This window comes from Panthera uncia, chromosome A2, assembly GCF_023721935.1.
Source record: "Panthera uncia isolate 11264 chromosome A2, Puncia_PCG_1.0, whole genome shotgun sequence".
NCBI lineage: Eukaryota > Metazoa > Chordata > Mammalia > Carnivora > Felidae > Panthera > Panthera uncia.
In genome coordinates this window covers 78,107,453-78,124,992 of record NC_064816.1, presented here as the reverse complement: position 1 = coordinate 78,124,992, position 17,540 = coordinate 78,107,453, and the positions used below count along the sequence as shown (strand labels likewise).

General features: G+C 38.2%; 1 protein-coding gene across 1 annotated transcript in view; it reads left to right on the top strand.

The window, feature by feature from the left end:
* Positions 1–13,099, top strand: part of FAM185A (family with sequence similarity 185 member A) — a 73,148-nt gene extending 60,049 nt beyond the window's left edge. The window contains exon 8 of the mRNA XM_049642866.1: positions 12,172–13,099. Within this exon, the coding sequence (XP_049498823.1) occupies positions 12,172–12,284 (113 nt within the window). The 3' untranslated portion in view covers positions 12,285–13,099. The remainder of the gene's footprint in view (positions 1–12,171) is intronic.
* The last annotated feature ends 4,441 nt before the right edge of the window (positions 13,100–17,540 follow it).

Here is a 17,540-nt window from a genome sequence, read left to right as displayed (position 1 = left end):
AGCCACCCAGGCGCCCCTAATGTTTATTTTTTTGAGAGACAGACAGCGAGACAGAGAGCAAGCAGGGGAGGGGCAGAGAGAGAGGGAGACACAGAATCTGAAGCAGCTCCAGGCTCCAAGCTGTCTGTCTCTCAAAAAAATAAACATTAGGGGCGCCTGGGTGGCTCAGTCGGTTAAGCAGCCGACTTCGGCTCAGGTCATGATCTCGCGGTCCGTGAGTTCGAGCCCCGCGTCAGGCTCTGTGCTGACCACTCAGAGCCTAGAGCCTGTTTCGGATTCTGTGTCTCCCTCTCTCTGACCCTCCCCCGTTCATGCTTTGTCTCTCTCTGTCTCAAAAATAAAAACGTTAAAAAAAAAAAATTAAAAAAAAATAAAATAAAATAAACATTAAAAAAACTTTTTTAAAAAAGTTCACTGAGTGGTGCCTGAGTGGCTCAAGTTGGTTAAGTGTCCAACTCTTGGTTTTGGCTCAGGTCATGATCTCACATAGTTCATGAGTTTAGGCCCCACACTGGAACTCTCTCTCTCTCTCAAGATAAATAAATAAACTTAAAAAAAAAGTTCACTGAATGTTGGGGCACCTAGGTAGCTCTGTCAGTTAAATGTCTGACTTCGACTCAGTTCATGATCTCACAGTTCATGGATTCAAGACCCACATCAGGCTCTGTGCCGACAGCTCGGAGCCTGGCATCTGCTTCGGATTCTGTGTCTCTGTCTCTCTCTGCCCCTCCCCAGCACTCTCTCTCTCTCTCTCTCTCTCAAAAATAAATAAACATTAAAAAAAATTTTTTTTTAAAGTTCACTGAATGTTGAGTGGAGAAAGATTGGAAAGGACAATGGTGAATGAAGAAAAAGCTAACTAGCGGCTACTGCAGTAATTCGGAAGAGCTCTTTCTGTGGCCTGGACTCCATAGTAATCTCTCTTAAACTCAAAAGAAAAATAAATAAGGCTTCAACAAATTTTGCTTGAAGAAATAGATAAATGGATGCTATGAAGAAGATACATGCTTACCCCATTGGTATTTATGAAGCTCCTCAGCCTATTCTTTTTGTGTGTAATTTTTTATTATGTCTTGTACTCTAGCCCCTCCTTCCTAAACCAGAAAGGCCTACATTGCAGAACAAAGTTTATTTCCTGCTCACAACACAAGAATCTAGGTACTGATCAGCAGAATTTCTTTGTAGAGTCCCACATGACCTACTACAAGCCCCAGATGTATCTCTAGATTGTCTCTGATAGTAGGTTAAATCCATTAGAGTAATTGTGCAGAGAGACCTCACATAGAGACAGGGCAGTCCCTTTTGGAGAGAGCCGTATGAACAAGTGACTGAGTTTACAGAAACTTTCATGTTTCATTTTGATTCTAAAACTGTTTGGTGCCCAGAAGGCCACAGACCTTATTTATCAGATGGATGGAATAATTTAAGAGGCCTAGAAAATCAGGGCAGGTTGCTTTTTTTGTGGAGATTTCCAATCTGAAACGAGTTTTGGAAATAATGAGCAGTTTTATATGTGAGTTGTTATTATAGGCAGCTGAGCTCAGCTCATCTGGGCCTTCCTTACAGAGCCTATGAGGCATAGAAACAGAAATACCCTCACTGCTAAGAGGTCTGGATTGTATCTGTAGCATGACTTCTGCATGATTTCTGCAAGAAGCATGCCAGTAAAAATTAGTCCCTAGGGCTCAGGCTTCCCACAGGGTCTGATGTGTCAGCCTTGTAATTTTGATTTCCTGCTTCATGATTTCCCTTGCTGTTGCTGTCACTAATAACTGTACATTGCACAATTCTTAAAATGACTTACAAGTATTATATGCTATTCTGAGGTCAAAAGAAAGCTCAGGCTGAAACATTTACCTACTTTAAAAGCTGTGTGCAGCATGTATTCTTTGGAGTGCATTTTTTAATCCTTTTAAGATCCTTGGTTCCAAGTTTTGTGCTCTACCCATATATAGCAAATTCAACAGGTGGTGAATGGCTTAGGTAAGATATTTCTTGTAAGAAATTGACTTCTCCATTAGCTTTTGGCCTTGGTTCATCAACTTAGATATAAAACCTCACTGTGGTATATAATAACATTCTCTGAGCCCAAAACTGCATGTGGTACAAAGTCTTTCTATCTTAAAAGCCCCAGTTTAGATGTTTAGAGAGTATTAGAGATAAAGCGTGTTGCCAGCCAAATGATGCGTGTCCTCATCTGCTTAGTATAGAAGGTGATACTACTGAGTTAATTTTATTTTAGTAAAACTAGAAATGTAAAGCATATAAAAAATAAGTTCATTTGGGATCCGGCCACCAAGCCAAAATAGAATTCTCAGCTTGTTTTCAGGCCAGAGAGTTATACATTGAATGGTATTGTGATTTATAATGGAAAATTGATTCATGAGTTGGAAAAGAAGTTGAAATGGGACTAAGCCCACAGAATGCCACTTTTAGATCTAGAGACAGTGCTTTACCTCCAAATGGGGGGAAAAAGTCTAGTGTTTTATTATGACTCATAGAAATAATTCTTTTTTTTAGAATACTCTGAAGTTTGAGTTTTCTCCAAGCTTATAACACATGGATTTATCAGTCATGTAGATGTGTTTTAGGATGACATGGAAGAAATTCAGAAAGAGAATGAAGAATGCTATAGACTTATGGCTGTCTGCTTAAAAATACTTTAACAGGGGGGCACCTGGGTGGATCAGTCAGTTAAGCGAATGTCCAACTTTGGTTCAGGTCACGATGGCATGGTTCATGGGTTTGAGCCCCACATTGGGCTCTGTGCTGACAGCTCAGAGCCTGGAACCTGCTTCGAGTTCTGGGTCTCCCTCTCTCTGCCCCTCCCCCACTCACGCTCTGTCTCTCTGTCTCTTTCTGACTCTCTCAAAAATGAATAAACATTTTTAAAAAATACTTTTAACAGGGAGTTAATGTAGAAAAACTGCCTTCAGATTTTTTGTGCTTTTAAAGTTTATTTATTTATTTTGAGAGTGAAAGAGAGCAGAAGCAAGTGAGGGGCACAGAGACAGAATCCCAGGTAGGCTCCATGTCATCAGTGCAGAGCCCAGCTTTGGGCTCGAACTCACAAGCCATGAGATCATGACCTGAGCCAAGATCAAGAGTAGGACACCTAACCGACTGAGCCACCCAGGTGCCCCAGATTGTGCTTTTAATGTGTTTTTGTTTCCCCATGATTTTGTTAAAGTTCTGGGAATGTCATAGATAATTAGACATGAACTTTATTTGTTAATGTTTACCAAAAAAGACCAGGTTTTGTTTCTTTTCATATGCAAACTTTATGTGTAAGAAAGACTAGATAGTAAATATGTTAGACTTTGCAGGCTACATACGGTTTCTGTTGCATAGTCTTTTTATTTTTAATATAACCCCTTAAAAATGTAAAAGTCATTCTTAGCTCTTAGGCCATAAAAACAGGCCTCAGGCCAGATTTGGCCCATGGGCTATAATTTGCTTACCCCTAACCTAGAGATCAAAGTGCAGGTCCCAGTCTTAGAGCATGTGAATTCTGTTTGTAATGCCTGGGGATTTTTGTTTGTTTTTGTATTTGTATTTATTTTGGTCATTTAAGAAATACTGAATCACAGTCAAATCTTACCCTGAATGTACTCTTCCCAGTAATGAAGAAAAATGATTTGTGTCCATAAAAGTGTGATTGCATAAGATTTAAGAAACAGTGCAACCATAGAAGATATACAATGGCAAATAAAAACACAAAAACATTCAGTATCACTAGCCATTAGTGAAGTGCAAATTAAAACCAGAATGAGATATTACCTCTTAGAATACATAAAATAAAAAATACTGCTAATATTAAATGCTGGCAAGGATGTGGAGAGATTGGATCTCTCTTACATTGCTGTTAAGAGTGTAAAATGATATATCCACTCTAAAATTCAGTCTTGCAGTTTGTTAAAAAACTAAACATGAAACTACTGTATGATCCAGCAATTATACTCCTGGGCATTTGTCTTGAAGAAATGAAACTTAGAGTTCACATAAAAACCTGTACACAAAAAGTATAGCTTTATTTGTGATACCCCAAAATTGGAAATGATGAAAATATCTATCAGTAAATTGTTATACAAACTGTAGTATGTCTGTGCAATGAATACAATTCAACAGTAAAAAGGAATTTTTATTGATACACACAACTTGGATAGACCTTGAAGGCAGCATGCTGAGTGAAAAAAGCCAGTCTCAAAATGTTACACACTGTATGATTCCATTATTATAATATTTTTGGAATGACAAAATTATAGAAATGGAGAATAGACAAGTGGTTGCTAAAGGTTAGGGAAGAGACAGGATAGACTATAAAGATGTCACAAGAGACTTATTTTGTGGTGATACAACAGTTTTATATCTTGATTATATTGATGGTTATAAATCTGTACATGTGATAAAATGTCATATCAGTGTACACAAAAATGTAAAAAAGTGAGTGCATGCAAAAAATGGTGAAACCTGAGTAAGGTCTGTAGTCTAATTAATTGTACTTCGCCAACCAATTACTTGGTTTTGATAATGCACTATAGTTACATCACCATTGGGAGAACTGGGTTAATGGGTGCATAGGACCTCTGTGTACTATTTTTGCAACTTGATTCTTGCAAGTCTTTATTATTTCAAAATAAGATGTTAGAGAGCATAGTAAAGGGAATGGCGGGGCGGGGGGGTGGGGAGGGGTAGATGGGGAGAGGGAGAAAGAGAAGAAAGAAACAATGAAGGCTTCCAGGCAAGAGGTGGAGTAAAACGGACTCATTTTATCCTTTTATCTAAAACAACAATAATAAAATTTTGTAAATAAGAAAAATCAATGAATAAACACTTTCTAAGACATGATACATCAAGCAATGAAAGAAAGTGATCACTGAGAGATGCAAAACAAACAAAATGAGCCCTGCTTACTGTCTTGAAAAAGTCTCCAGTCTGTAGTACAGAGAGAGAGAGGAACCCATTGTGGAGCCCAGCAGACTCTCTGATTTGAGGAGACCATGATGAGGGTCCACACAGACCAAGACAGTGAGAGTTCATAGGACGAAGTACCAGAGGAAAGACGGCCTTGTGTTCACACTGGTCCAAGAATAATGCCTGTGCCACCTGCCAGACTGGAAAAAATTGTAATTCATGGGACACTGGGTAGAGCACGTAGTTGTTAGAAACAATTATCCCTAGAATGAACATCTCCCCAGAACTGCCTAACAAATCATAAAAGCAAGAGATGAAATGCTTAAACTGTTTCCAAGTAACTGCATCTCTGAACCAAGCTCAAGATTTATAGGAATACAAAATCATCTAGCACCCAAAAAAATAAAATTTACAATGTCTAGCATCCAAGCAAAGATTAACAGACATGCAAAAAGGCAAGAAAACATGACCCATAATAAAGGGAATGTCCGTTGAAACCCACCCAGAACAGATACGGATGTCAGAATTAACAGAGAAGGAAATAAGTTATCAAAACTGCATTCCACATATTAGAATATAGAATAAAGTTAAGACATGGAAGATGTAAAAAAGACCAAAATTGGATTTCTAGAAATGGAAACTACAATGTCTGAGATGAAGAATACAGTGGATGGGATTAAACATAAAAAATTTGAAGAACAATGAGCCTTTTTGAGAATACTTTTTGGGCAAAACTGTCTACTTGCTCGAAGTCTAGAGGTCTGTTGACTTTGTTATTATTCCAGGTAATTGAGAGAAAATGTAATGATGGAAACCATTAAAACTAGTTTAAAAATGGGGCCAGATCATGACCTGAGCCAAAGTCGGCTCAGTCAGTTAAGCAGCTGACTTTGGCTCAGGTCATGATCTCCTGGTTCGTGGGTTCGAGCCTGCATCGGGCTCTGTGTTGACAGGTCAGAGCCTAGAGCCTGCTTTGGATTCTGTGTCTCACTCCTTCTCTGCTCCTTCCCTGGTCGTGCTCTGTCTCTCTCCCTCTCTTAAAAACAAATATGCATTTAAAAACAGTTTTTTTAAACACTAGTTCAAAAATATTTTCTTGTCGGTAATAATTTGTTAAGATGCCTGGGGCTGCATTGTTGTTAAGGGCAGGCTGTAAATACTTGTAGAATGTTGACAACATTGAAATATTTGGTTATAGAATTGTATATGGCTAGAGGTTTTATTTGTGAAATATATGCAGTAAAAATAATAAAATTTCAGAGTATTTTCATGTTGTTTCATAAGTTTATGATTTACTTTCCTAGCCAGTTGGTAAACTTTTTGAGCATATTAGTATGTCTTTGTACATCTTCTGAATATAAAGATGTAAACTACTTTAGCATGGTGCTTCCCATAATGGGTGGTCAGTAGTGTTTATAATGTAAAAGAGGGAATCTTCCAACTATGAATCATTGAAGTTAAATATGCTAATAATAAGGCAGCACCAGAATTATCCTTCTGAATCGAATGTAAATAAAGTCTGTCATAGGGTTGGGAAAGGGAGGTGGAGGTCAGGAACAGGGGAGGGGAAGGGAGAAGCTCACCTTAGTGAAGAAGCTTTTTAAGCCTAATTTTATTTTATTTTATTTTTTTTTCCTTTTTTTTTTTTTATTTTTTAATATATGAAATTTACTGTCAAATTGGTTTCCATACAACACCCAGTGCTCATCCCAAAAGGTGCCCTCCCTCCCACCCCCCATCAACCCTCAGTTTGTTCTCAGTTTTTAACAGTCTCTTATGCTTTGGTTAAGCCTAATTTTAAACAAGAGAATTAAATTCTGCAAATTACTACTTAGAGCCCTATCTTTATCCACAGAGAGTGCTGATTAGATCAGGTGTATTTTGGGTTAAATAATGACTAATGCTTCTCAACTAAGTATTTGGGGGGAAATAAAAGAACTTGGAGATTCATATATTTGGGTAGATTTGGACAGGGTGGATTTAGAGAGCAAACGCTGTAGTTTAAAAACGTCCTTAGAAGAAACTCTTCCCCCTGTTTAGTTAATGGAAGCCAAACTACATAGGGATAGGGTAGTCATTTCCCTTTTTTTGGCCAATAAAACACTGATTATCATTGGCAAGGGGAATTAAATAAGGAACAAGTTTTCTGCAGCCACAAATTCCAGTGTGTGTTGCAAGATTTTTGTAGGAAGGAATTTATAAACTTTACAAATTAGAATGGAGTCTCCACAGATTCAGGCCAGAGTATGAAAAACTTTCAATAAATTACTTATAGGCAAGATAGAGAAAGCTATTTTCAAGCAACCCAAGTGGAATTGTATAAATATAAACTGTCTTGTTTTTTGAGTATTGTCTCTAGCCTAAAATTGCTGTGTGTTCATTTTGTTAGTAGCAGTAGCACTGTGTGCAGTATGAGGGCTAAGGGCAGGCTGCCCCAGGAAAGGCCACTTTGGCATAAAGATGATTTCAAGTTATAAGTAATCAAAACCCAGTAGATGCAGTAAAAGCTGTCTGCCTCTCCCTCAACTGCATAAATTTACTTTGGAAAGGAAAGCCTGTGCCAGCAAGAGAGCTATTAACAGAGACTCCCCTTTACCTAAGAAACTTACCTGCATAACGGGGCAACTTTTGTTTTTCAAAGCATCTCCTTTCACTTTCCTGCTAATGAGCTGCTCCCCTTTGTATCTTCAGGCCCCACCCCTTTCTTTAGCTCATATAAGCTTCAAGTTGCCTCACTGTCTTTGGAATTTCATGTGTGTGGGGATTCTCCATATGCACACATACTAAATTTGATTTTCTCCTGTAGATGTCTCATGTCAATTTGATTCTAAGTCCAGTTAAAAGGACCATAAGGCAGAGGAAGGCCTTTCTCCCCGACAGTAGCCTCTTCTACTGTTGCAAAAGAAAATGAGTAGATTGGCTTCTCTTTCCATAAGCAAGAAAAGCGTAACTGGGGAGGTGACACATAAAATATTAAGGAAAAGATCTTAGGTATTTGGGAAAACCTTACTATCATTTACTATTGATGCCAAAGAGTGTAAGAAAATAATAAACTTAGAGCAACCAATGTTCAAGATTTCCAATTCTTTCCTCTATATTTATTTGAATTACTAGGAAAAAAATTATGTATTATAGAAAACCTATTGTGTGCAGGTACCTCAAAATCCTGACCTACCAAATGCAGCACAGGCACAAAAAGAAGAACATTAAAATTGACATAGCTGAACTCCTTAATGACAAGTTGGAGGAAAAACAGAAGCTTCTGTGAAATAACAAAATTCAGCCAGGTAAATTTGAAGACCTAATTGGCTTTATTAAACAATTAATGATTTGGGCAGCACCTCACCTAGCAAGTAGAGGGGCACACCGAGGTGTTGTACAAAATGGAAGGTTTTTCCAGAAGGAGGATGGGACCAAGAAAGTTGTTAGCAAAAGAAAAGGATTATTCCAGGCTAGGCCCTTTCTAGGGGGGAAAAAGGGGGTCTTCCCATGCAAAGGACCTCATCATTCTCTGGGGAATGAAGAGGTCCCATGTGGCAGAGTCTTGTTGCCACTGACTAAAAATTCCTGACTGACCAGCGAAGACTACGTTTCTGTGGGAGTTTGAAACTGCAATTAGATTATGTATTAAGCATTTGTTTGGGAACTTGTCTAAGAGACACCATTTGGGCCTGTGATGTTTTGTTTTGTTTTGTTTTGTTTTGTTTTGTTTTGTTTTGTTTTTAACACATCTAACACAGGGATTTACCAATTGGAATGAGATTTTAATCAGTTTAATGAGAAGTAGAGTCATGATGATACTGAAATCTAGCAAGAGAGGGTACCTGGGTGGCTCAGTCAGTTAAGTGTCTGACTCTTTGATTTCAGCTCAGGTCATGATCTCATGGGTTCCCAGGACCAAGCCCTGCGTCAGACTGTGTGCTGAGTGTGGAGCCTGCTTGGGATTCCCTGCCCTGCCCCCCCCCCCCCCCCCCCCCCCCCCACACACACACATTAAGGGGCGCCTGGTGGCTCAGTCAGTTAAGCGTTCCAACTTCAGCTCAGGTCATGATCTTGCAGTTCATGGATTCAAGTCCCACCTTGGGCTCTGTGCTAACAGCTCAGAGCCTGAAGCCTGCTTCAGATTCTGTGTCTCCCTCTCTCTCTGCCCCTCCCCTGCTCATGCTCTGTCTCTCTCCCTCTCTTAAAACTAAACAAACAAACATTTAAAAAAATAAAAAAGAAATATAGCAAGAGAAGTAGAAGGAAAAACTCCAGAGGAACTTGAAAGATGCAATGAACTCTAAAACACTGATAGATAAGATTATGGCTCAGATTAAAGGGGAGGCAAGAATTCAGAGAAGAATTTGTTTCAGAAAAGCACTCGACACAAAGATTGGATGGTGTAAAGCACCTTTTCATCAGCTAGGAATATCATATGGTACTAACAAGGGAAAAACTATGCTAAAGAAAAATTGTTTCCTGATTGGTGTGTTTGGGTTCAGCAAAGAAAATGTATATAAGGAATTGAGACAGTGTATTCACAACTCTCCTCAGTACAGTTTTTGTTTTTTGTTTTTTTTTTGCCAGTGCAATATTATTATTTATTGGGTTCTGTTAGATTTGACTCAAACAGCTGATACACATTTCCCTAAACTAAGCCTAAAAAGCTTCACACAAAAAAACATTGTCAGCACCAAGGATATGTTATCACAGAGGTAGGTGGCAAGAGATTTTTGCCCCCTAAGGCTGGTATTTGGCTTGGTTGAGCACTACCTAGAAGCCAGAGTATAGAAGTGAGTTGAAAAGAGCTATTTATGTATATGTTCAGAATGGGTAGATATTATACCTGTCTGAAGGCAAAGAAGAGAGAATAGGAAATCGCCCTTACACTTAGGCAACTTGCAAGAGAAGTACGAGAGGAGAACCAAACTCACTGGTACAATCTTTCATAGCACAGTGACACCTAGAACACAGTCTAGTGTGTTCTCACACATCCATAGCAGTTCCTCCTCCCTAGGAGGCAGGTGGCCGAGAGTGAGGGCTTGAGCAAGTCTTCTCCCTTAGATGCCTACCATTTTAAGGTAATTTGGGATGAACGTTAACACCTCCTTAGGCCTATCAATCCTAACTGAATTGACTGAGGTTTTATAACATAAACAGTAGTTTGAAACACTAAAAAGCTTACTTTCATATTAAATGGCTTCAGAACTCTGTATGAGGTCGATATTAAGATGTTTTTTATCTTGCTACCAGGGCTTGGAGATAGAAATGTCACAATCGGATTTCTGTTGCGATGGGGATAATAAGACCTCAACTCATAATACTAGCTCAGTGATACTTATTTACTAATACATTTCATCATTGAAGTTGGAAAAAAGCATTATAAAATTACAACTCAGAAATAAGAAATGGTGCCACCTTTTTTAAAGTATTTCATGTTTTGTCATGCTAAAACAGGGCCCTAAGATCAGAGAATTGGGTGAGGATTTGGAGGAGCTTAATATCTTAATCACTTAATTTCTTCTAGTTTCCCCGTGGGTCTAAGTTGATAGTGTTTCTTCATGTGGGGAGGAGACTGAAATTCTGAAGGTTGTGCTACTGGCTAGTACAAAGAGCCTGTGACCTTGGGCAAGTAACTTAATGAGTCTTCCTGGGCCTCAGCAACCTTCAACCATAAGACTTTACCCAGGCTTTGCTTGAAATAATTTCCACTTCTTGGTTAGAGCTGCTCTTAGGAAAATCAGCATATACATAACTCGCACAGAGAGTAAACTGAACCATGTGCAGAGAGAAGAATCCGAAAGTCATTAATTTTAAAATGACCAACGCTCTCGAAACTAATTTATTTAGTCCTTCTCTCAGTTGCCAGTTGAGCCCTGTCCCCACTCCGGCCTAAGCTGTGGTGGCCCAGGCAGCCCACCCGGGTGTCAATCACTTGACCCAGTGGCGTAGCCAACTGGCTCCCTTCCTTCTCGAAACCCTCACAGAAAGATGTGCCCCAAAACACTCCTGGGAATTGTGAGGAGAAACTGTCAACATTGGAAGACATTCAGAAACCCTTTGCCACACTGGTAGTCCCTACCCAAGAGCATACGTCACGGCCTCCAGACCCCAGGATCTGGAAAACAGAATAAAATGCCCCAGCGGCTGCACTCACGCACTTTCTGGCATTCCTTTCAGCCATAAAGGCTTCCAACCACTTTGACTCCTGGGTGGGTCAACCGTGAACAGGGCGTGTTGGTGTGGGGCAGCCAGTCCTCCTCAGTACAGTTTTGATTAGTCTCTTAAATTCAGAGTTGCACTGGAGCTTTAGATGAGGTATACCACCTTCATTACCTTGATTGAAAGAGAAAAAAACCTAGAACTAAAAGCAGAGATGGGAAATAAACCAGGTGAGCTGTATCACTGCTACAGCGTATGACTTTGAGGGCAGGGAGCAGTAACACAGAGCCCAGCAGACTCCTGAAGTGGAGACTGAGCTGAGCATCTCGGGAGACCAGGGCTGCTAGATTTCAGAAGAAAGAATTCCAGAGAGGAGGGATCTGCAAAGGGTGCCCATGAGCATTCATACGTAGTGTTTCTTCATGTGGGGAGGAGACTGAAATTCTGAAGGTTGTGCTACTTCATATTCCTTCATATTCCTTCAATGAAGGAAATGACCTCATCCCTAGTGTGAATGAACTTCAAAATGATTATGCTGAGTGAAAGAGCCTAGATTTTTAAAAAAGAATAAAATGCATACTGTATGATTCCATTTATTAAAATTTTAGAAAATGCAACTAATCCATAGTGACACAAAGTAGACCAGTGATGGGGGATAGATCAGTGATGGGGATTTCATGGGGGAGTGTCTGGAGGTGACAGAGAAGGGAAAAGAAGATGACAGAGGAGCAAAAGTCAACTTTTACGAGTGATAGATATATTCATTATTTTGATTTAAGAGATGGCTCCACAGATTTTTACATATTCCAAAATTTACTGTATTGCATATGTCTTTTATCAATTGTACTTAAATAAACCTCTTTTTAAAACCTGCACACACAAACAAATACAGATAAAAAAAGAGTAGCTTCCCTTTCAGTTGTTCTGAGAAAATGAAAGGAGGGAATAAGCCCAGGTAACTGCAACTCTTTCCCGACTCACACTGTCTTTACTAAGATTTTTGCTGTTCCAAAGTGTTTTTCAGTTTCAGAGATGTTGTTGTTAGGATCTATGTCATAGTCAGATATTGTTCTTGTCAATGAAGATATAACTTTATGCAATTTTGTGTTTCAGGGCTCATGAATCAAGCAAGCAAACATGAAAAATGGATTAAGGCCGATGCCCCAAAAGGCACTATAAATTTTAGAAGTCAAAGCTGGTTTCAGTCCCTGAAACTGCAGGACTAAGAATGGTTTGAATTTTACTTATAATTTTTAACAATGATCAGCAGATCTAAGACTACAAAAATGCAAATACCACAGTTCATATAAATGTTGAAAACAATTTAGAATGAATACTAGTGAATTGTCTTGTGGAGACCTTTTCAAAATTTGTACTTAGCTATTGTATTCATTTTTTGTTGCCCTGCAATAAATTACCATAAACGTAACCAACTTAAAATAGCATTTACTTATTAGCTCACAGTTCTGTAGGTCAACAGCTCTGCATAGCTAGGCTCTCTGCTCAAGGTGCACAAAGCTGGACTCAAGTTCTCATCTAGATCCTCTGGGGGAAAAAAATCTACTTTCAAGCTTATTCATATTGTTGCCAAAATCCATTTCCTTGTGACTATGACTGAGGTCTCTCTTTTCTTGCTGTCCATCGGTAATCACTCTAAGCTTCTAGAGGCCACTTGCATTCCTTCTCATGTGGCCCTCTCCATCTTAAAGCCAGCACTTGCTTCTCGTGCACTGAATATCTGACCTCTTCTGCAACCAGCTGGAGAAACTGCTTTTAAAGGGTTTGCTTGATTAGATCAGGCCTTCCCAGAATAATCTTTGTTTTGCTCTGTGATGTAACATAATCATGGGAGTGCTCGCTCATCATATTTACAATTTCCATTTATACTCAAGAAGAGAAGATTATACGAAAGCATAGGTCATGGGCGGCAGTTATCTTGTAAAGAAGCATTTCTTTCACTTTAGCTCTCTTGTAACATGTTAGTATTTCTTATGACATCAATGTAAATGTAAGCTGTCAATAAAATACATCATAAAAATGATGCATTTGCTACTGATTCTTAATTCTTTTTGCATAATCTAAGATACAATGCATTGGGAAGAGGAGAAACATTCAACTGTTTTACAGCCTGCTGTATGAAGATTGATTTTTATTTTTACAATGGTGTAGTGTATAAAGTTATTTTATAAATTCTCTTTCTTTCAAGCCTACCTGTCTACTCCTGGGACATTTAATTTACGTAAGACTGAATAGACCTATCTTTCAGATTATGTCTTTTATGGTTAGGATAAATCAGCTCTTAAACAATCGTTTATAATAAACCTTTTCTTTCTTTCTTTTTTAAGTTTATGTATTTATTTTGAGAGAGACAGCACAAGCAGAGAGGGGTAGAAAGAGAGAGGAATAAAGGGTCCGAAGCAGGTTCCATGCTGACAGTAGTGAGCCCGATGCAGGGCTCAAATTTGCAAACTGCGAGATCATGACCTGAGCCGAAGTCAGACACTTAAACGACTGAGCCACCTAGGTGCGCCTATAATAAACCTTTTAAAATATTATGACTTATAATAGTCTCTTAATATTTGTTTAGAGTCCTGTCTATTTTTAACTTCATATTTATGAAACAAAAAGTGAACTTTGTGGAATATCTCAAAGTCTCCTTTTAGTTCAATCTTCATGAAATCAAAATTTATTAAAGAAATTGGGACAGTACTCATGTTAGTATGTTTGATGTGATGTGTGTGTGTTTGTGTTAGATTATTAAGTAGAGGAAACTGTGAGGCAATGAGGCAATTTTTATAATCTTTTTTCACCCTCATGCAATTATATAAATATTTTCATGATTAAAAATAAAGTTTGTGAAATTAGTCAACAACAGCCAGAAAGGTCATGAGCATAACAAGCAGTAAACTGTACTTAAAATTCTTAAAGGAATTGTGCATATTTGAACCACATAGTTAAGTCCAAACAGAAAGGAAAAGCTGCCATATTTTGCTCTCTTGACCACTCACCTATCTATGGCAAATGCCTAAGAGTTGAAGACCTAAGTAATATTTTGGATATTTTGAGTACTTTGCACTGAGTACTTGAAGATTTCACCACCTGTTCCTTCTGCTTCTTGGTCCTCCTTTATAGCCTACTTTTTCTAACACCTGCCCCCTTTTTTTTTCATTTGTGTGGTTATAAAATGTGTCTTTCCAAATGTGTCTCCTGTTTTGTTTAAAAGAAGATCTTACTCAAAAGAGTTTTAGAGCGAGCTTTGACAGTTAAATACCAAACACCCTACTTGGTTTCTAGAGAATATAACAGGGTGTCTTTCTCCTTATTCTGATCTTCCCCATGCAGGTTTTATTCCTTTAAAAAGCAGTTGCCTCTTTTATAGGTCTCTCCAGTTGTGTGCTTGAAATTCTTAGGGAGCAGACACTTAGGGATCAGAAGCAAATTTTTCTGCAGCTGCCAAAAATCTCTAGATTTAAAAATTACCCTCTTAAGTCATCTTAAATCTCTTGGCTCATTTCGGAAAGCTTCCTACTCAGCTGATTCCCTTGCAGTCCACTTCTAGGTGGACTATCCTATTTCAGAAACTCTTTCAAAATCAACCTTAAAAAGGGGGAGAATTATTAAAAACATTTAGGTAATACAAGGTATTATAATCATACTTTGTGCAACCCATTTTAAACTTTTCAAAATAATTTTCATATTCTTTACCTTAAGTTTTATCCTTGCTTCCGATTTTGGGGGTACAAAGAGACTGTGATTAACTTCATTTAAGAGATAACCAACAGCATTTTCCACAGAACTAGAACAAACAATCCTATAATTTGTATGGAACCACCAAAGACCCTGAATAGCTAAAGCAATCTTGAAAAAGAAAAACAAAACTGGAAGTATCACAATTCCAGATTTCAAATTATATTATGAAGCTGTAATATAATCAAAACAGTATGGTACTGGGACAAAAACAGACACAGATCAGTGGAACAGAATAGAAAGACCTGAAATAAACCCACGATTATATGGTCAATCTTTGACAAAGGAGGCAATGGGAAATGGGAAAAAGAGTGTCTTCAACAAATGGTACTGGGAAAACTGGACAGCTGCATGCAAAAGAATGAAACTGGACCACTTTCTTATACCATACACAAAAATAAATTCATAATAGATTAAGGACCTAAATGTGAGACCTGAAACCATAAAAATCCTAGAAGAGAGCACAGGCAGTAATTTCCTTGACGTTGGCAATAACAGCACCTTTCTAGATATATCTCCTGAGGCAATGGAAACAAAAACAAAAACTATTGGGACCTCATCAAAACAAAAAGCTCTGCACAACAAAGGAAATAACCAACAAAACTAAAAGTCAACCTACTAAATGGGAGAAGGTATTTGTAAATGACATATCCAATAAAGGGTTAGTATCCAAAGTACATAAAGAACTTACACAACTCAACACTGAAAAAACACAAATAATTCAATTAAAAAATGGACAGAAGATATGACCAGACACTTCTCCAAACAAGACATCTAGGTGGCCAACAGGCACATGAAAAGTGCTCCACATCACTCATTATTGGGGAAAAGCAAATCAAAACCACAATGAGATATATTACCTTGTACCTGTCAGAATGGCTAACATCAAAAACACAAGAAACTACAAGCAGTGGTGAGGAAATAGAAAAAAAGGAACTCTCTTGCACTATTAGTGGGAACTCTCTTACAAACTGGTGCAGGCACTGGAAAACAGTGCAGAGGTTCCTCAAAAAATTAGAAATAGAACTACCCTACAATCCAGTAATCGTACTACTGGGTATCTACCCAAAGAATATGAAAACACTAATTCTAAAGGATATATACATCCCTTTGTTTGTTGTAGCATTATTTATAATAGCCAAATTATGGAAGCAACCCAAAGGTCCATTGATAGATGGATGGATAAAGAAGATGTGGTAGGGGAGCCTGGGTGGCACAGTTAAGCGACCGACTTCGGCTCAGATCATGATCTTGCAGTTTGTGAGTTTGAACCCTGTGTCAGGCTCTGTGCTGACAGCTTGAAGCCTGGACCCTGCTTTGGATTCTATCCCTCCCTCTCTCTCTGTCTCTCCCCAGATCGCACCATCTCTCTTTCCCAAAAATAAATGAGCTTTAAAAAGAATTAAAAAAAAAAAAAAAAGATGTGGTAGATATATACAATGGAATATTATTCAGCCATAAAAAGAATGAAATCTTGCCATTTGTAACAACATAGATAGATCTAGAGAACATAATGCTAAACAAAATAAGTCAGAGAAAACATGATTTCACTCATATGTAGAATTTAAGAAACAAAATAAATGAACAGAGGAAAAAAGAGATGAACATAAAAACAGACTTTTAACTAGAGAGAACAAACTGATGGTTACCAGAGGGTGAGTGGCTTGGGGGGATGGGTGAAATAGGGGAAGCGAATTAAGAGTATGCTTGTCATGATGAGCACTGACTAATGTAAGGAATTGTTGAATCACTATATTGTACACCCAAAACCAATATAACACTACATTTTCTACACTGGGGGAAAAAAAAAAGGTATGTAATAGAGGAAATAGGTTAAAAGACTGATCCAGTATTACCAACACAGCTTGTTCATGGCAGTCAGAACAGAGTTGTGCTTGCTCCTGGACTCTATCGAGTGTCACATAATATCAAATAATGATATACCACCGTGTGATCACTTGAATTCTGTAGTTACTATCTTTTACCAGAGTGGTAAAAATCCATAGATGAAAGCTTATTAACACTAATAAGGAGTGGGCATGTGGTGGCTCGGTGATTTTGGCTCAGGTGAGGATCTCACAGTTGTGAGATGGAGCCCTGTGTTGGGCTTTGCACTGAGCATGGAGCCTGCTTAAGAGTCTCTCCTTCCCTCTCCTTCTGTCCCTTCCCCACTTGTGGGCATGCACTCTCTCCCTCTCAAAAAAATTAAAAATTAGTAATAAGGAGGAGGTACACAATTAATAACCCATATCTCCTAGCATAAAATAGGGAGAGCATCTTTTTTGGCATAGCATATTTTAAAATTCCTCTATAGTGCAGATGTGATTAAAAAGAGATCTTTCTGAAACATTGCAGAGACATCCTTTCTATTCACAAATAGTTCATGTTTCTATTTAATTTGTCCCTGACTGTTAAGTCAAATGTTGAGATGGGTCCAGGGTCAAGTGGCATTTAGTTCTTATTGTTAAATGTCTAGAAATAACAAGAAAGCCTGGTTTCCTTTAAAAATGTATGCCCATATTTTTTATAATATATCATCACAGATCCTTAAAGCCATTGCCCTGGCTCAAACTCCTACTCTGACTCCTATGGCTATCTCTGCTTTCTTTTGTAAAGAAAAGCTTTTAAATGGTTGTCAAAAACATCACATCTCTCAGGGTTGTTTTATATGACTGTAACCTTAGATTTGATAATCTCATCAAAACTATCAGTTTGATTAAGGTAAATTTAAGTGG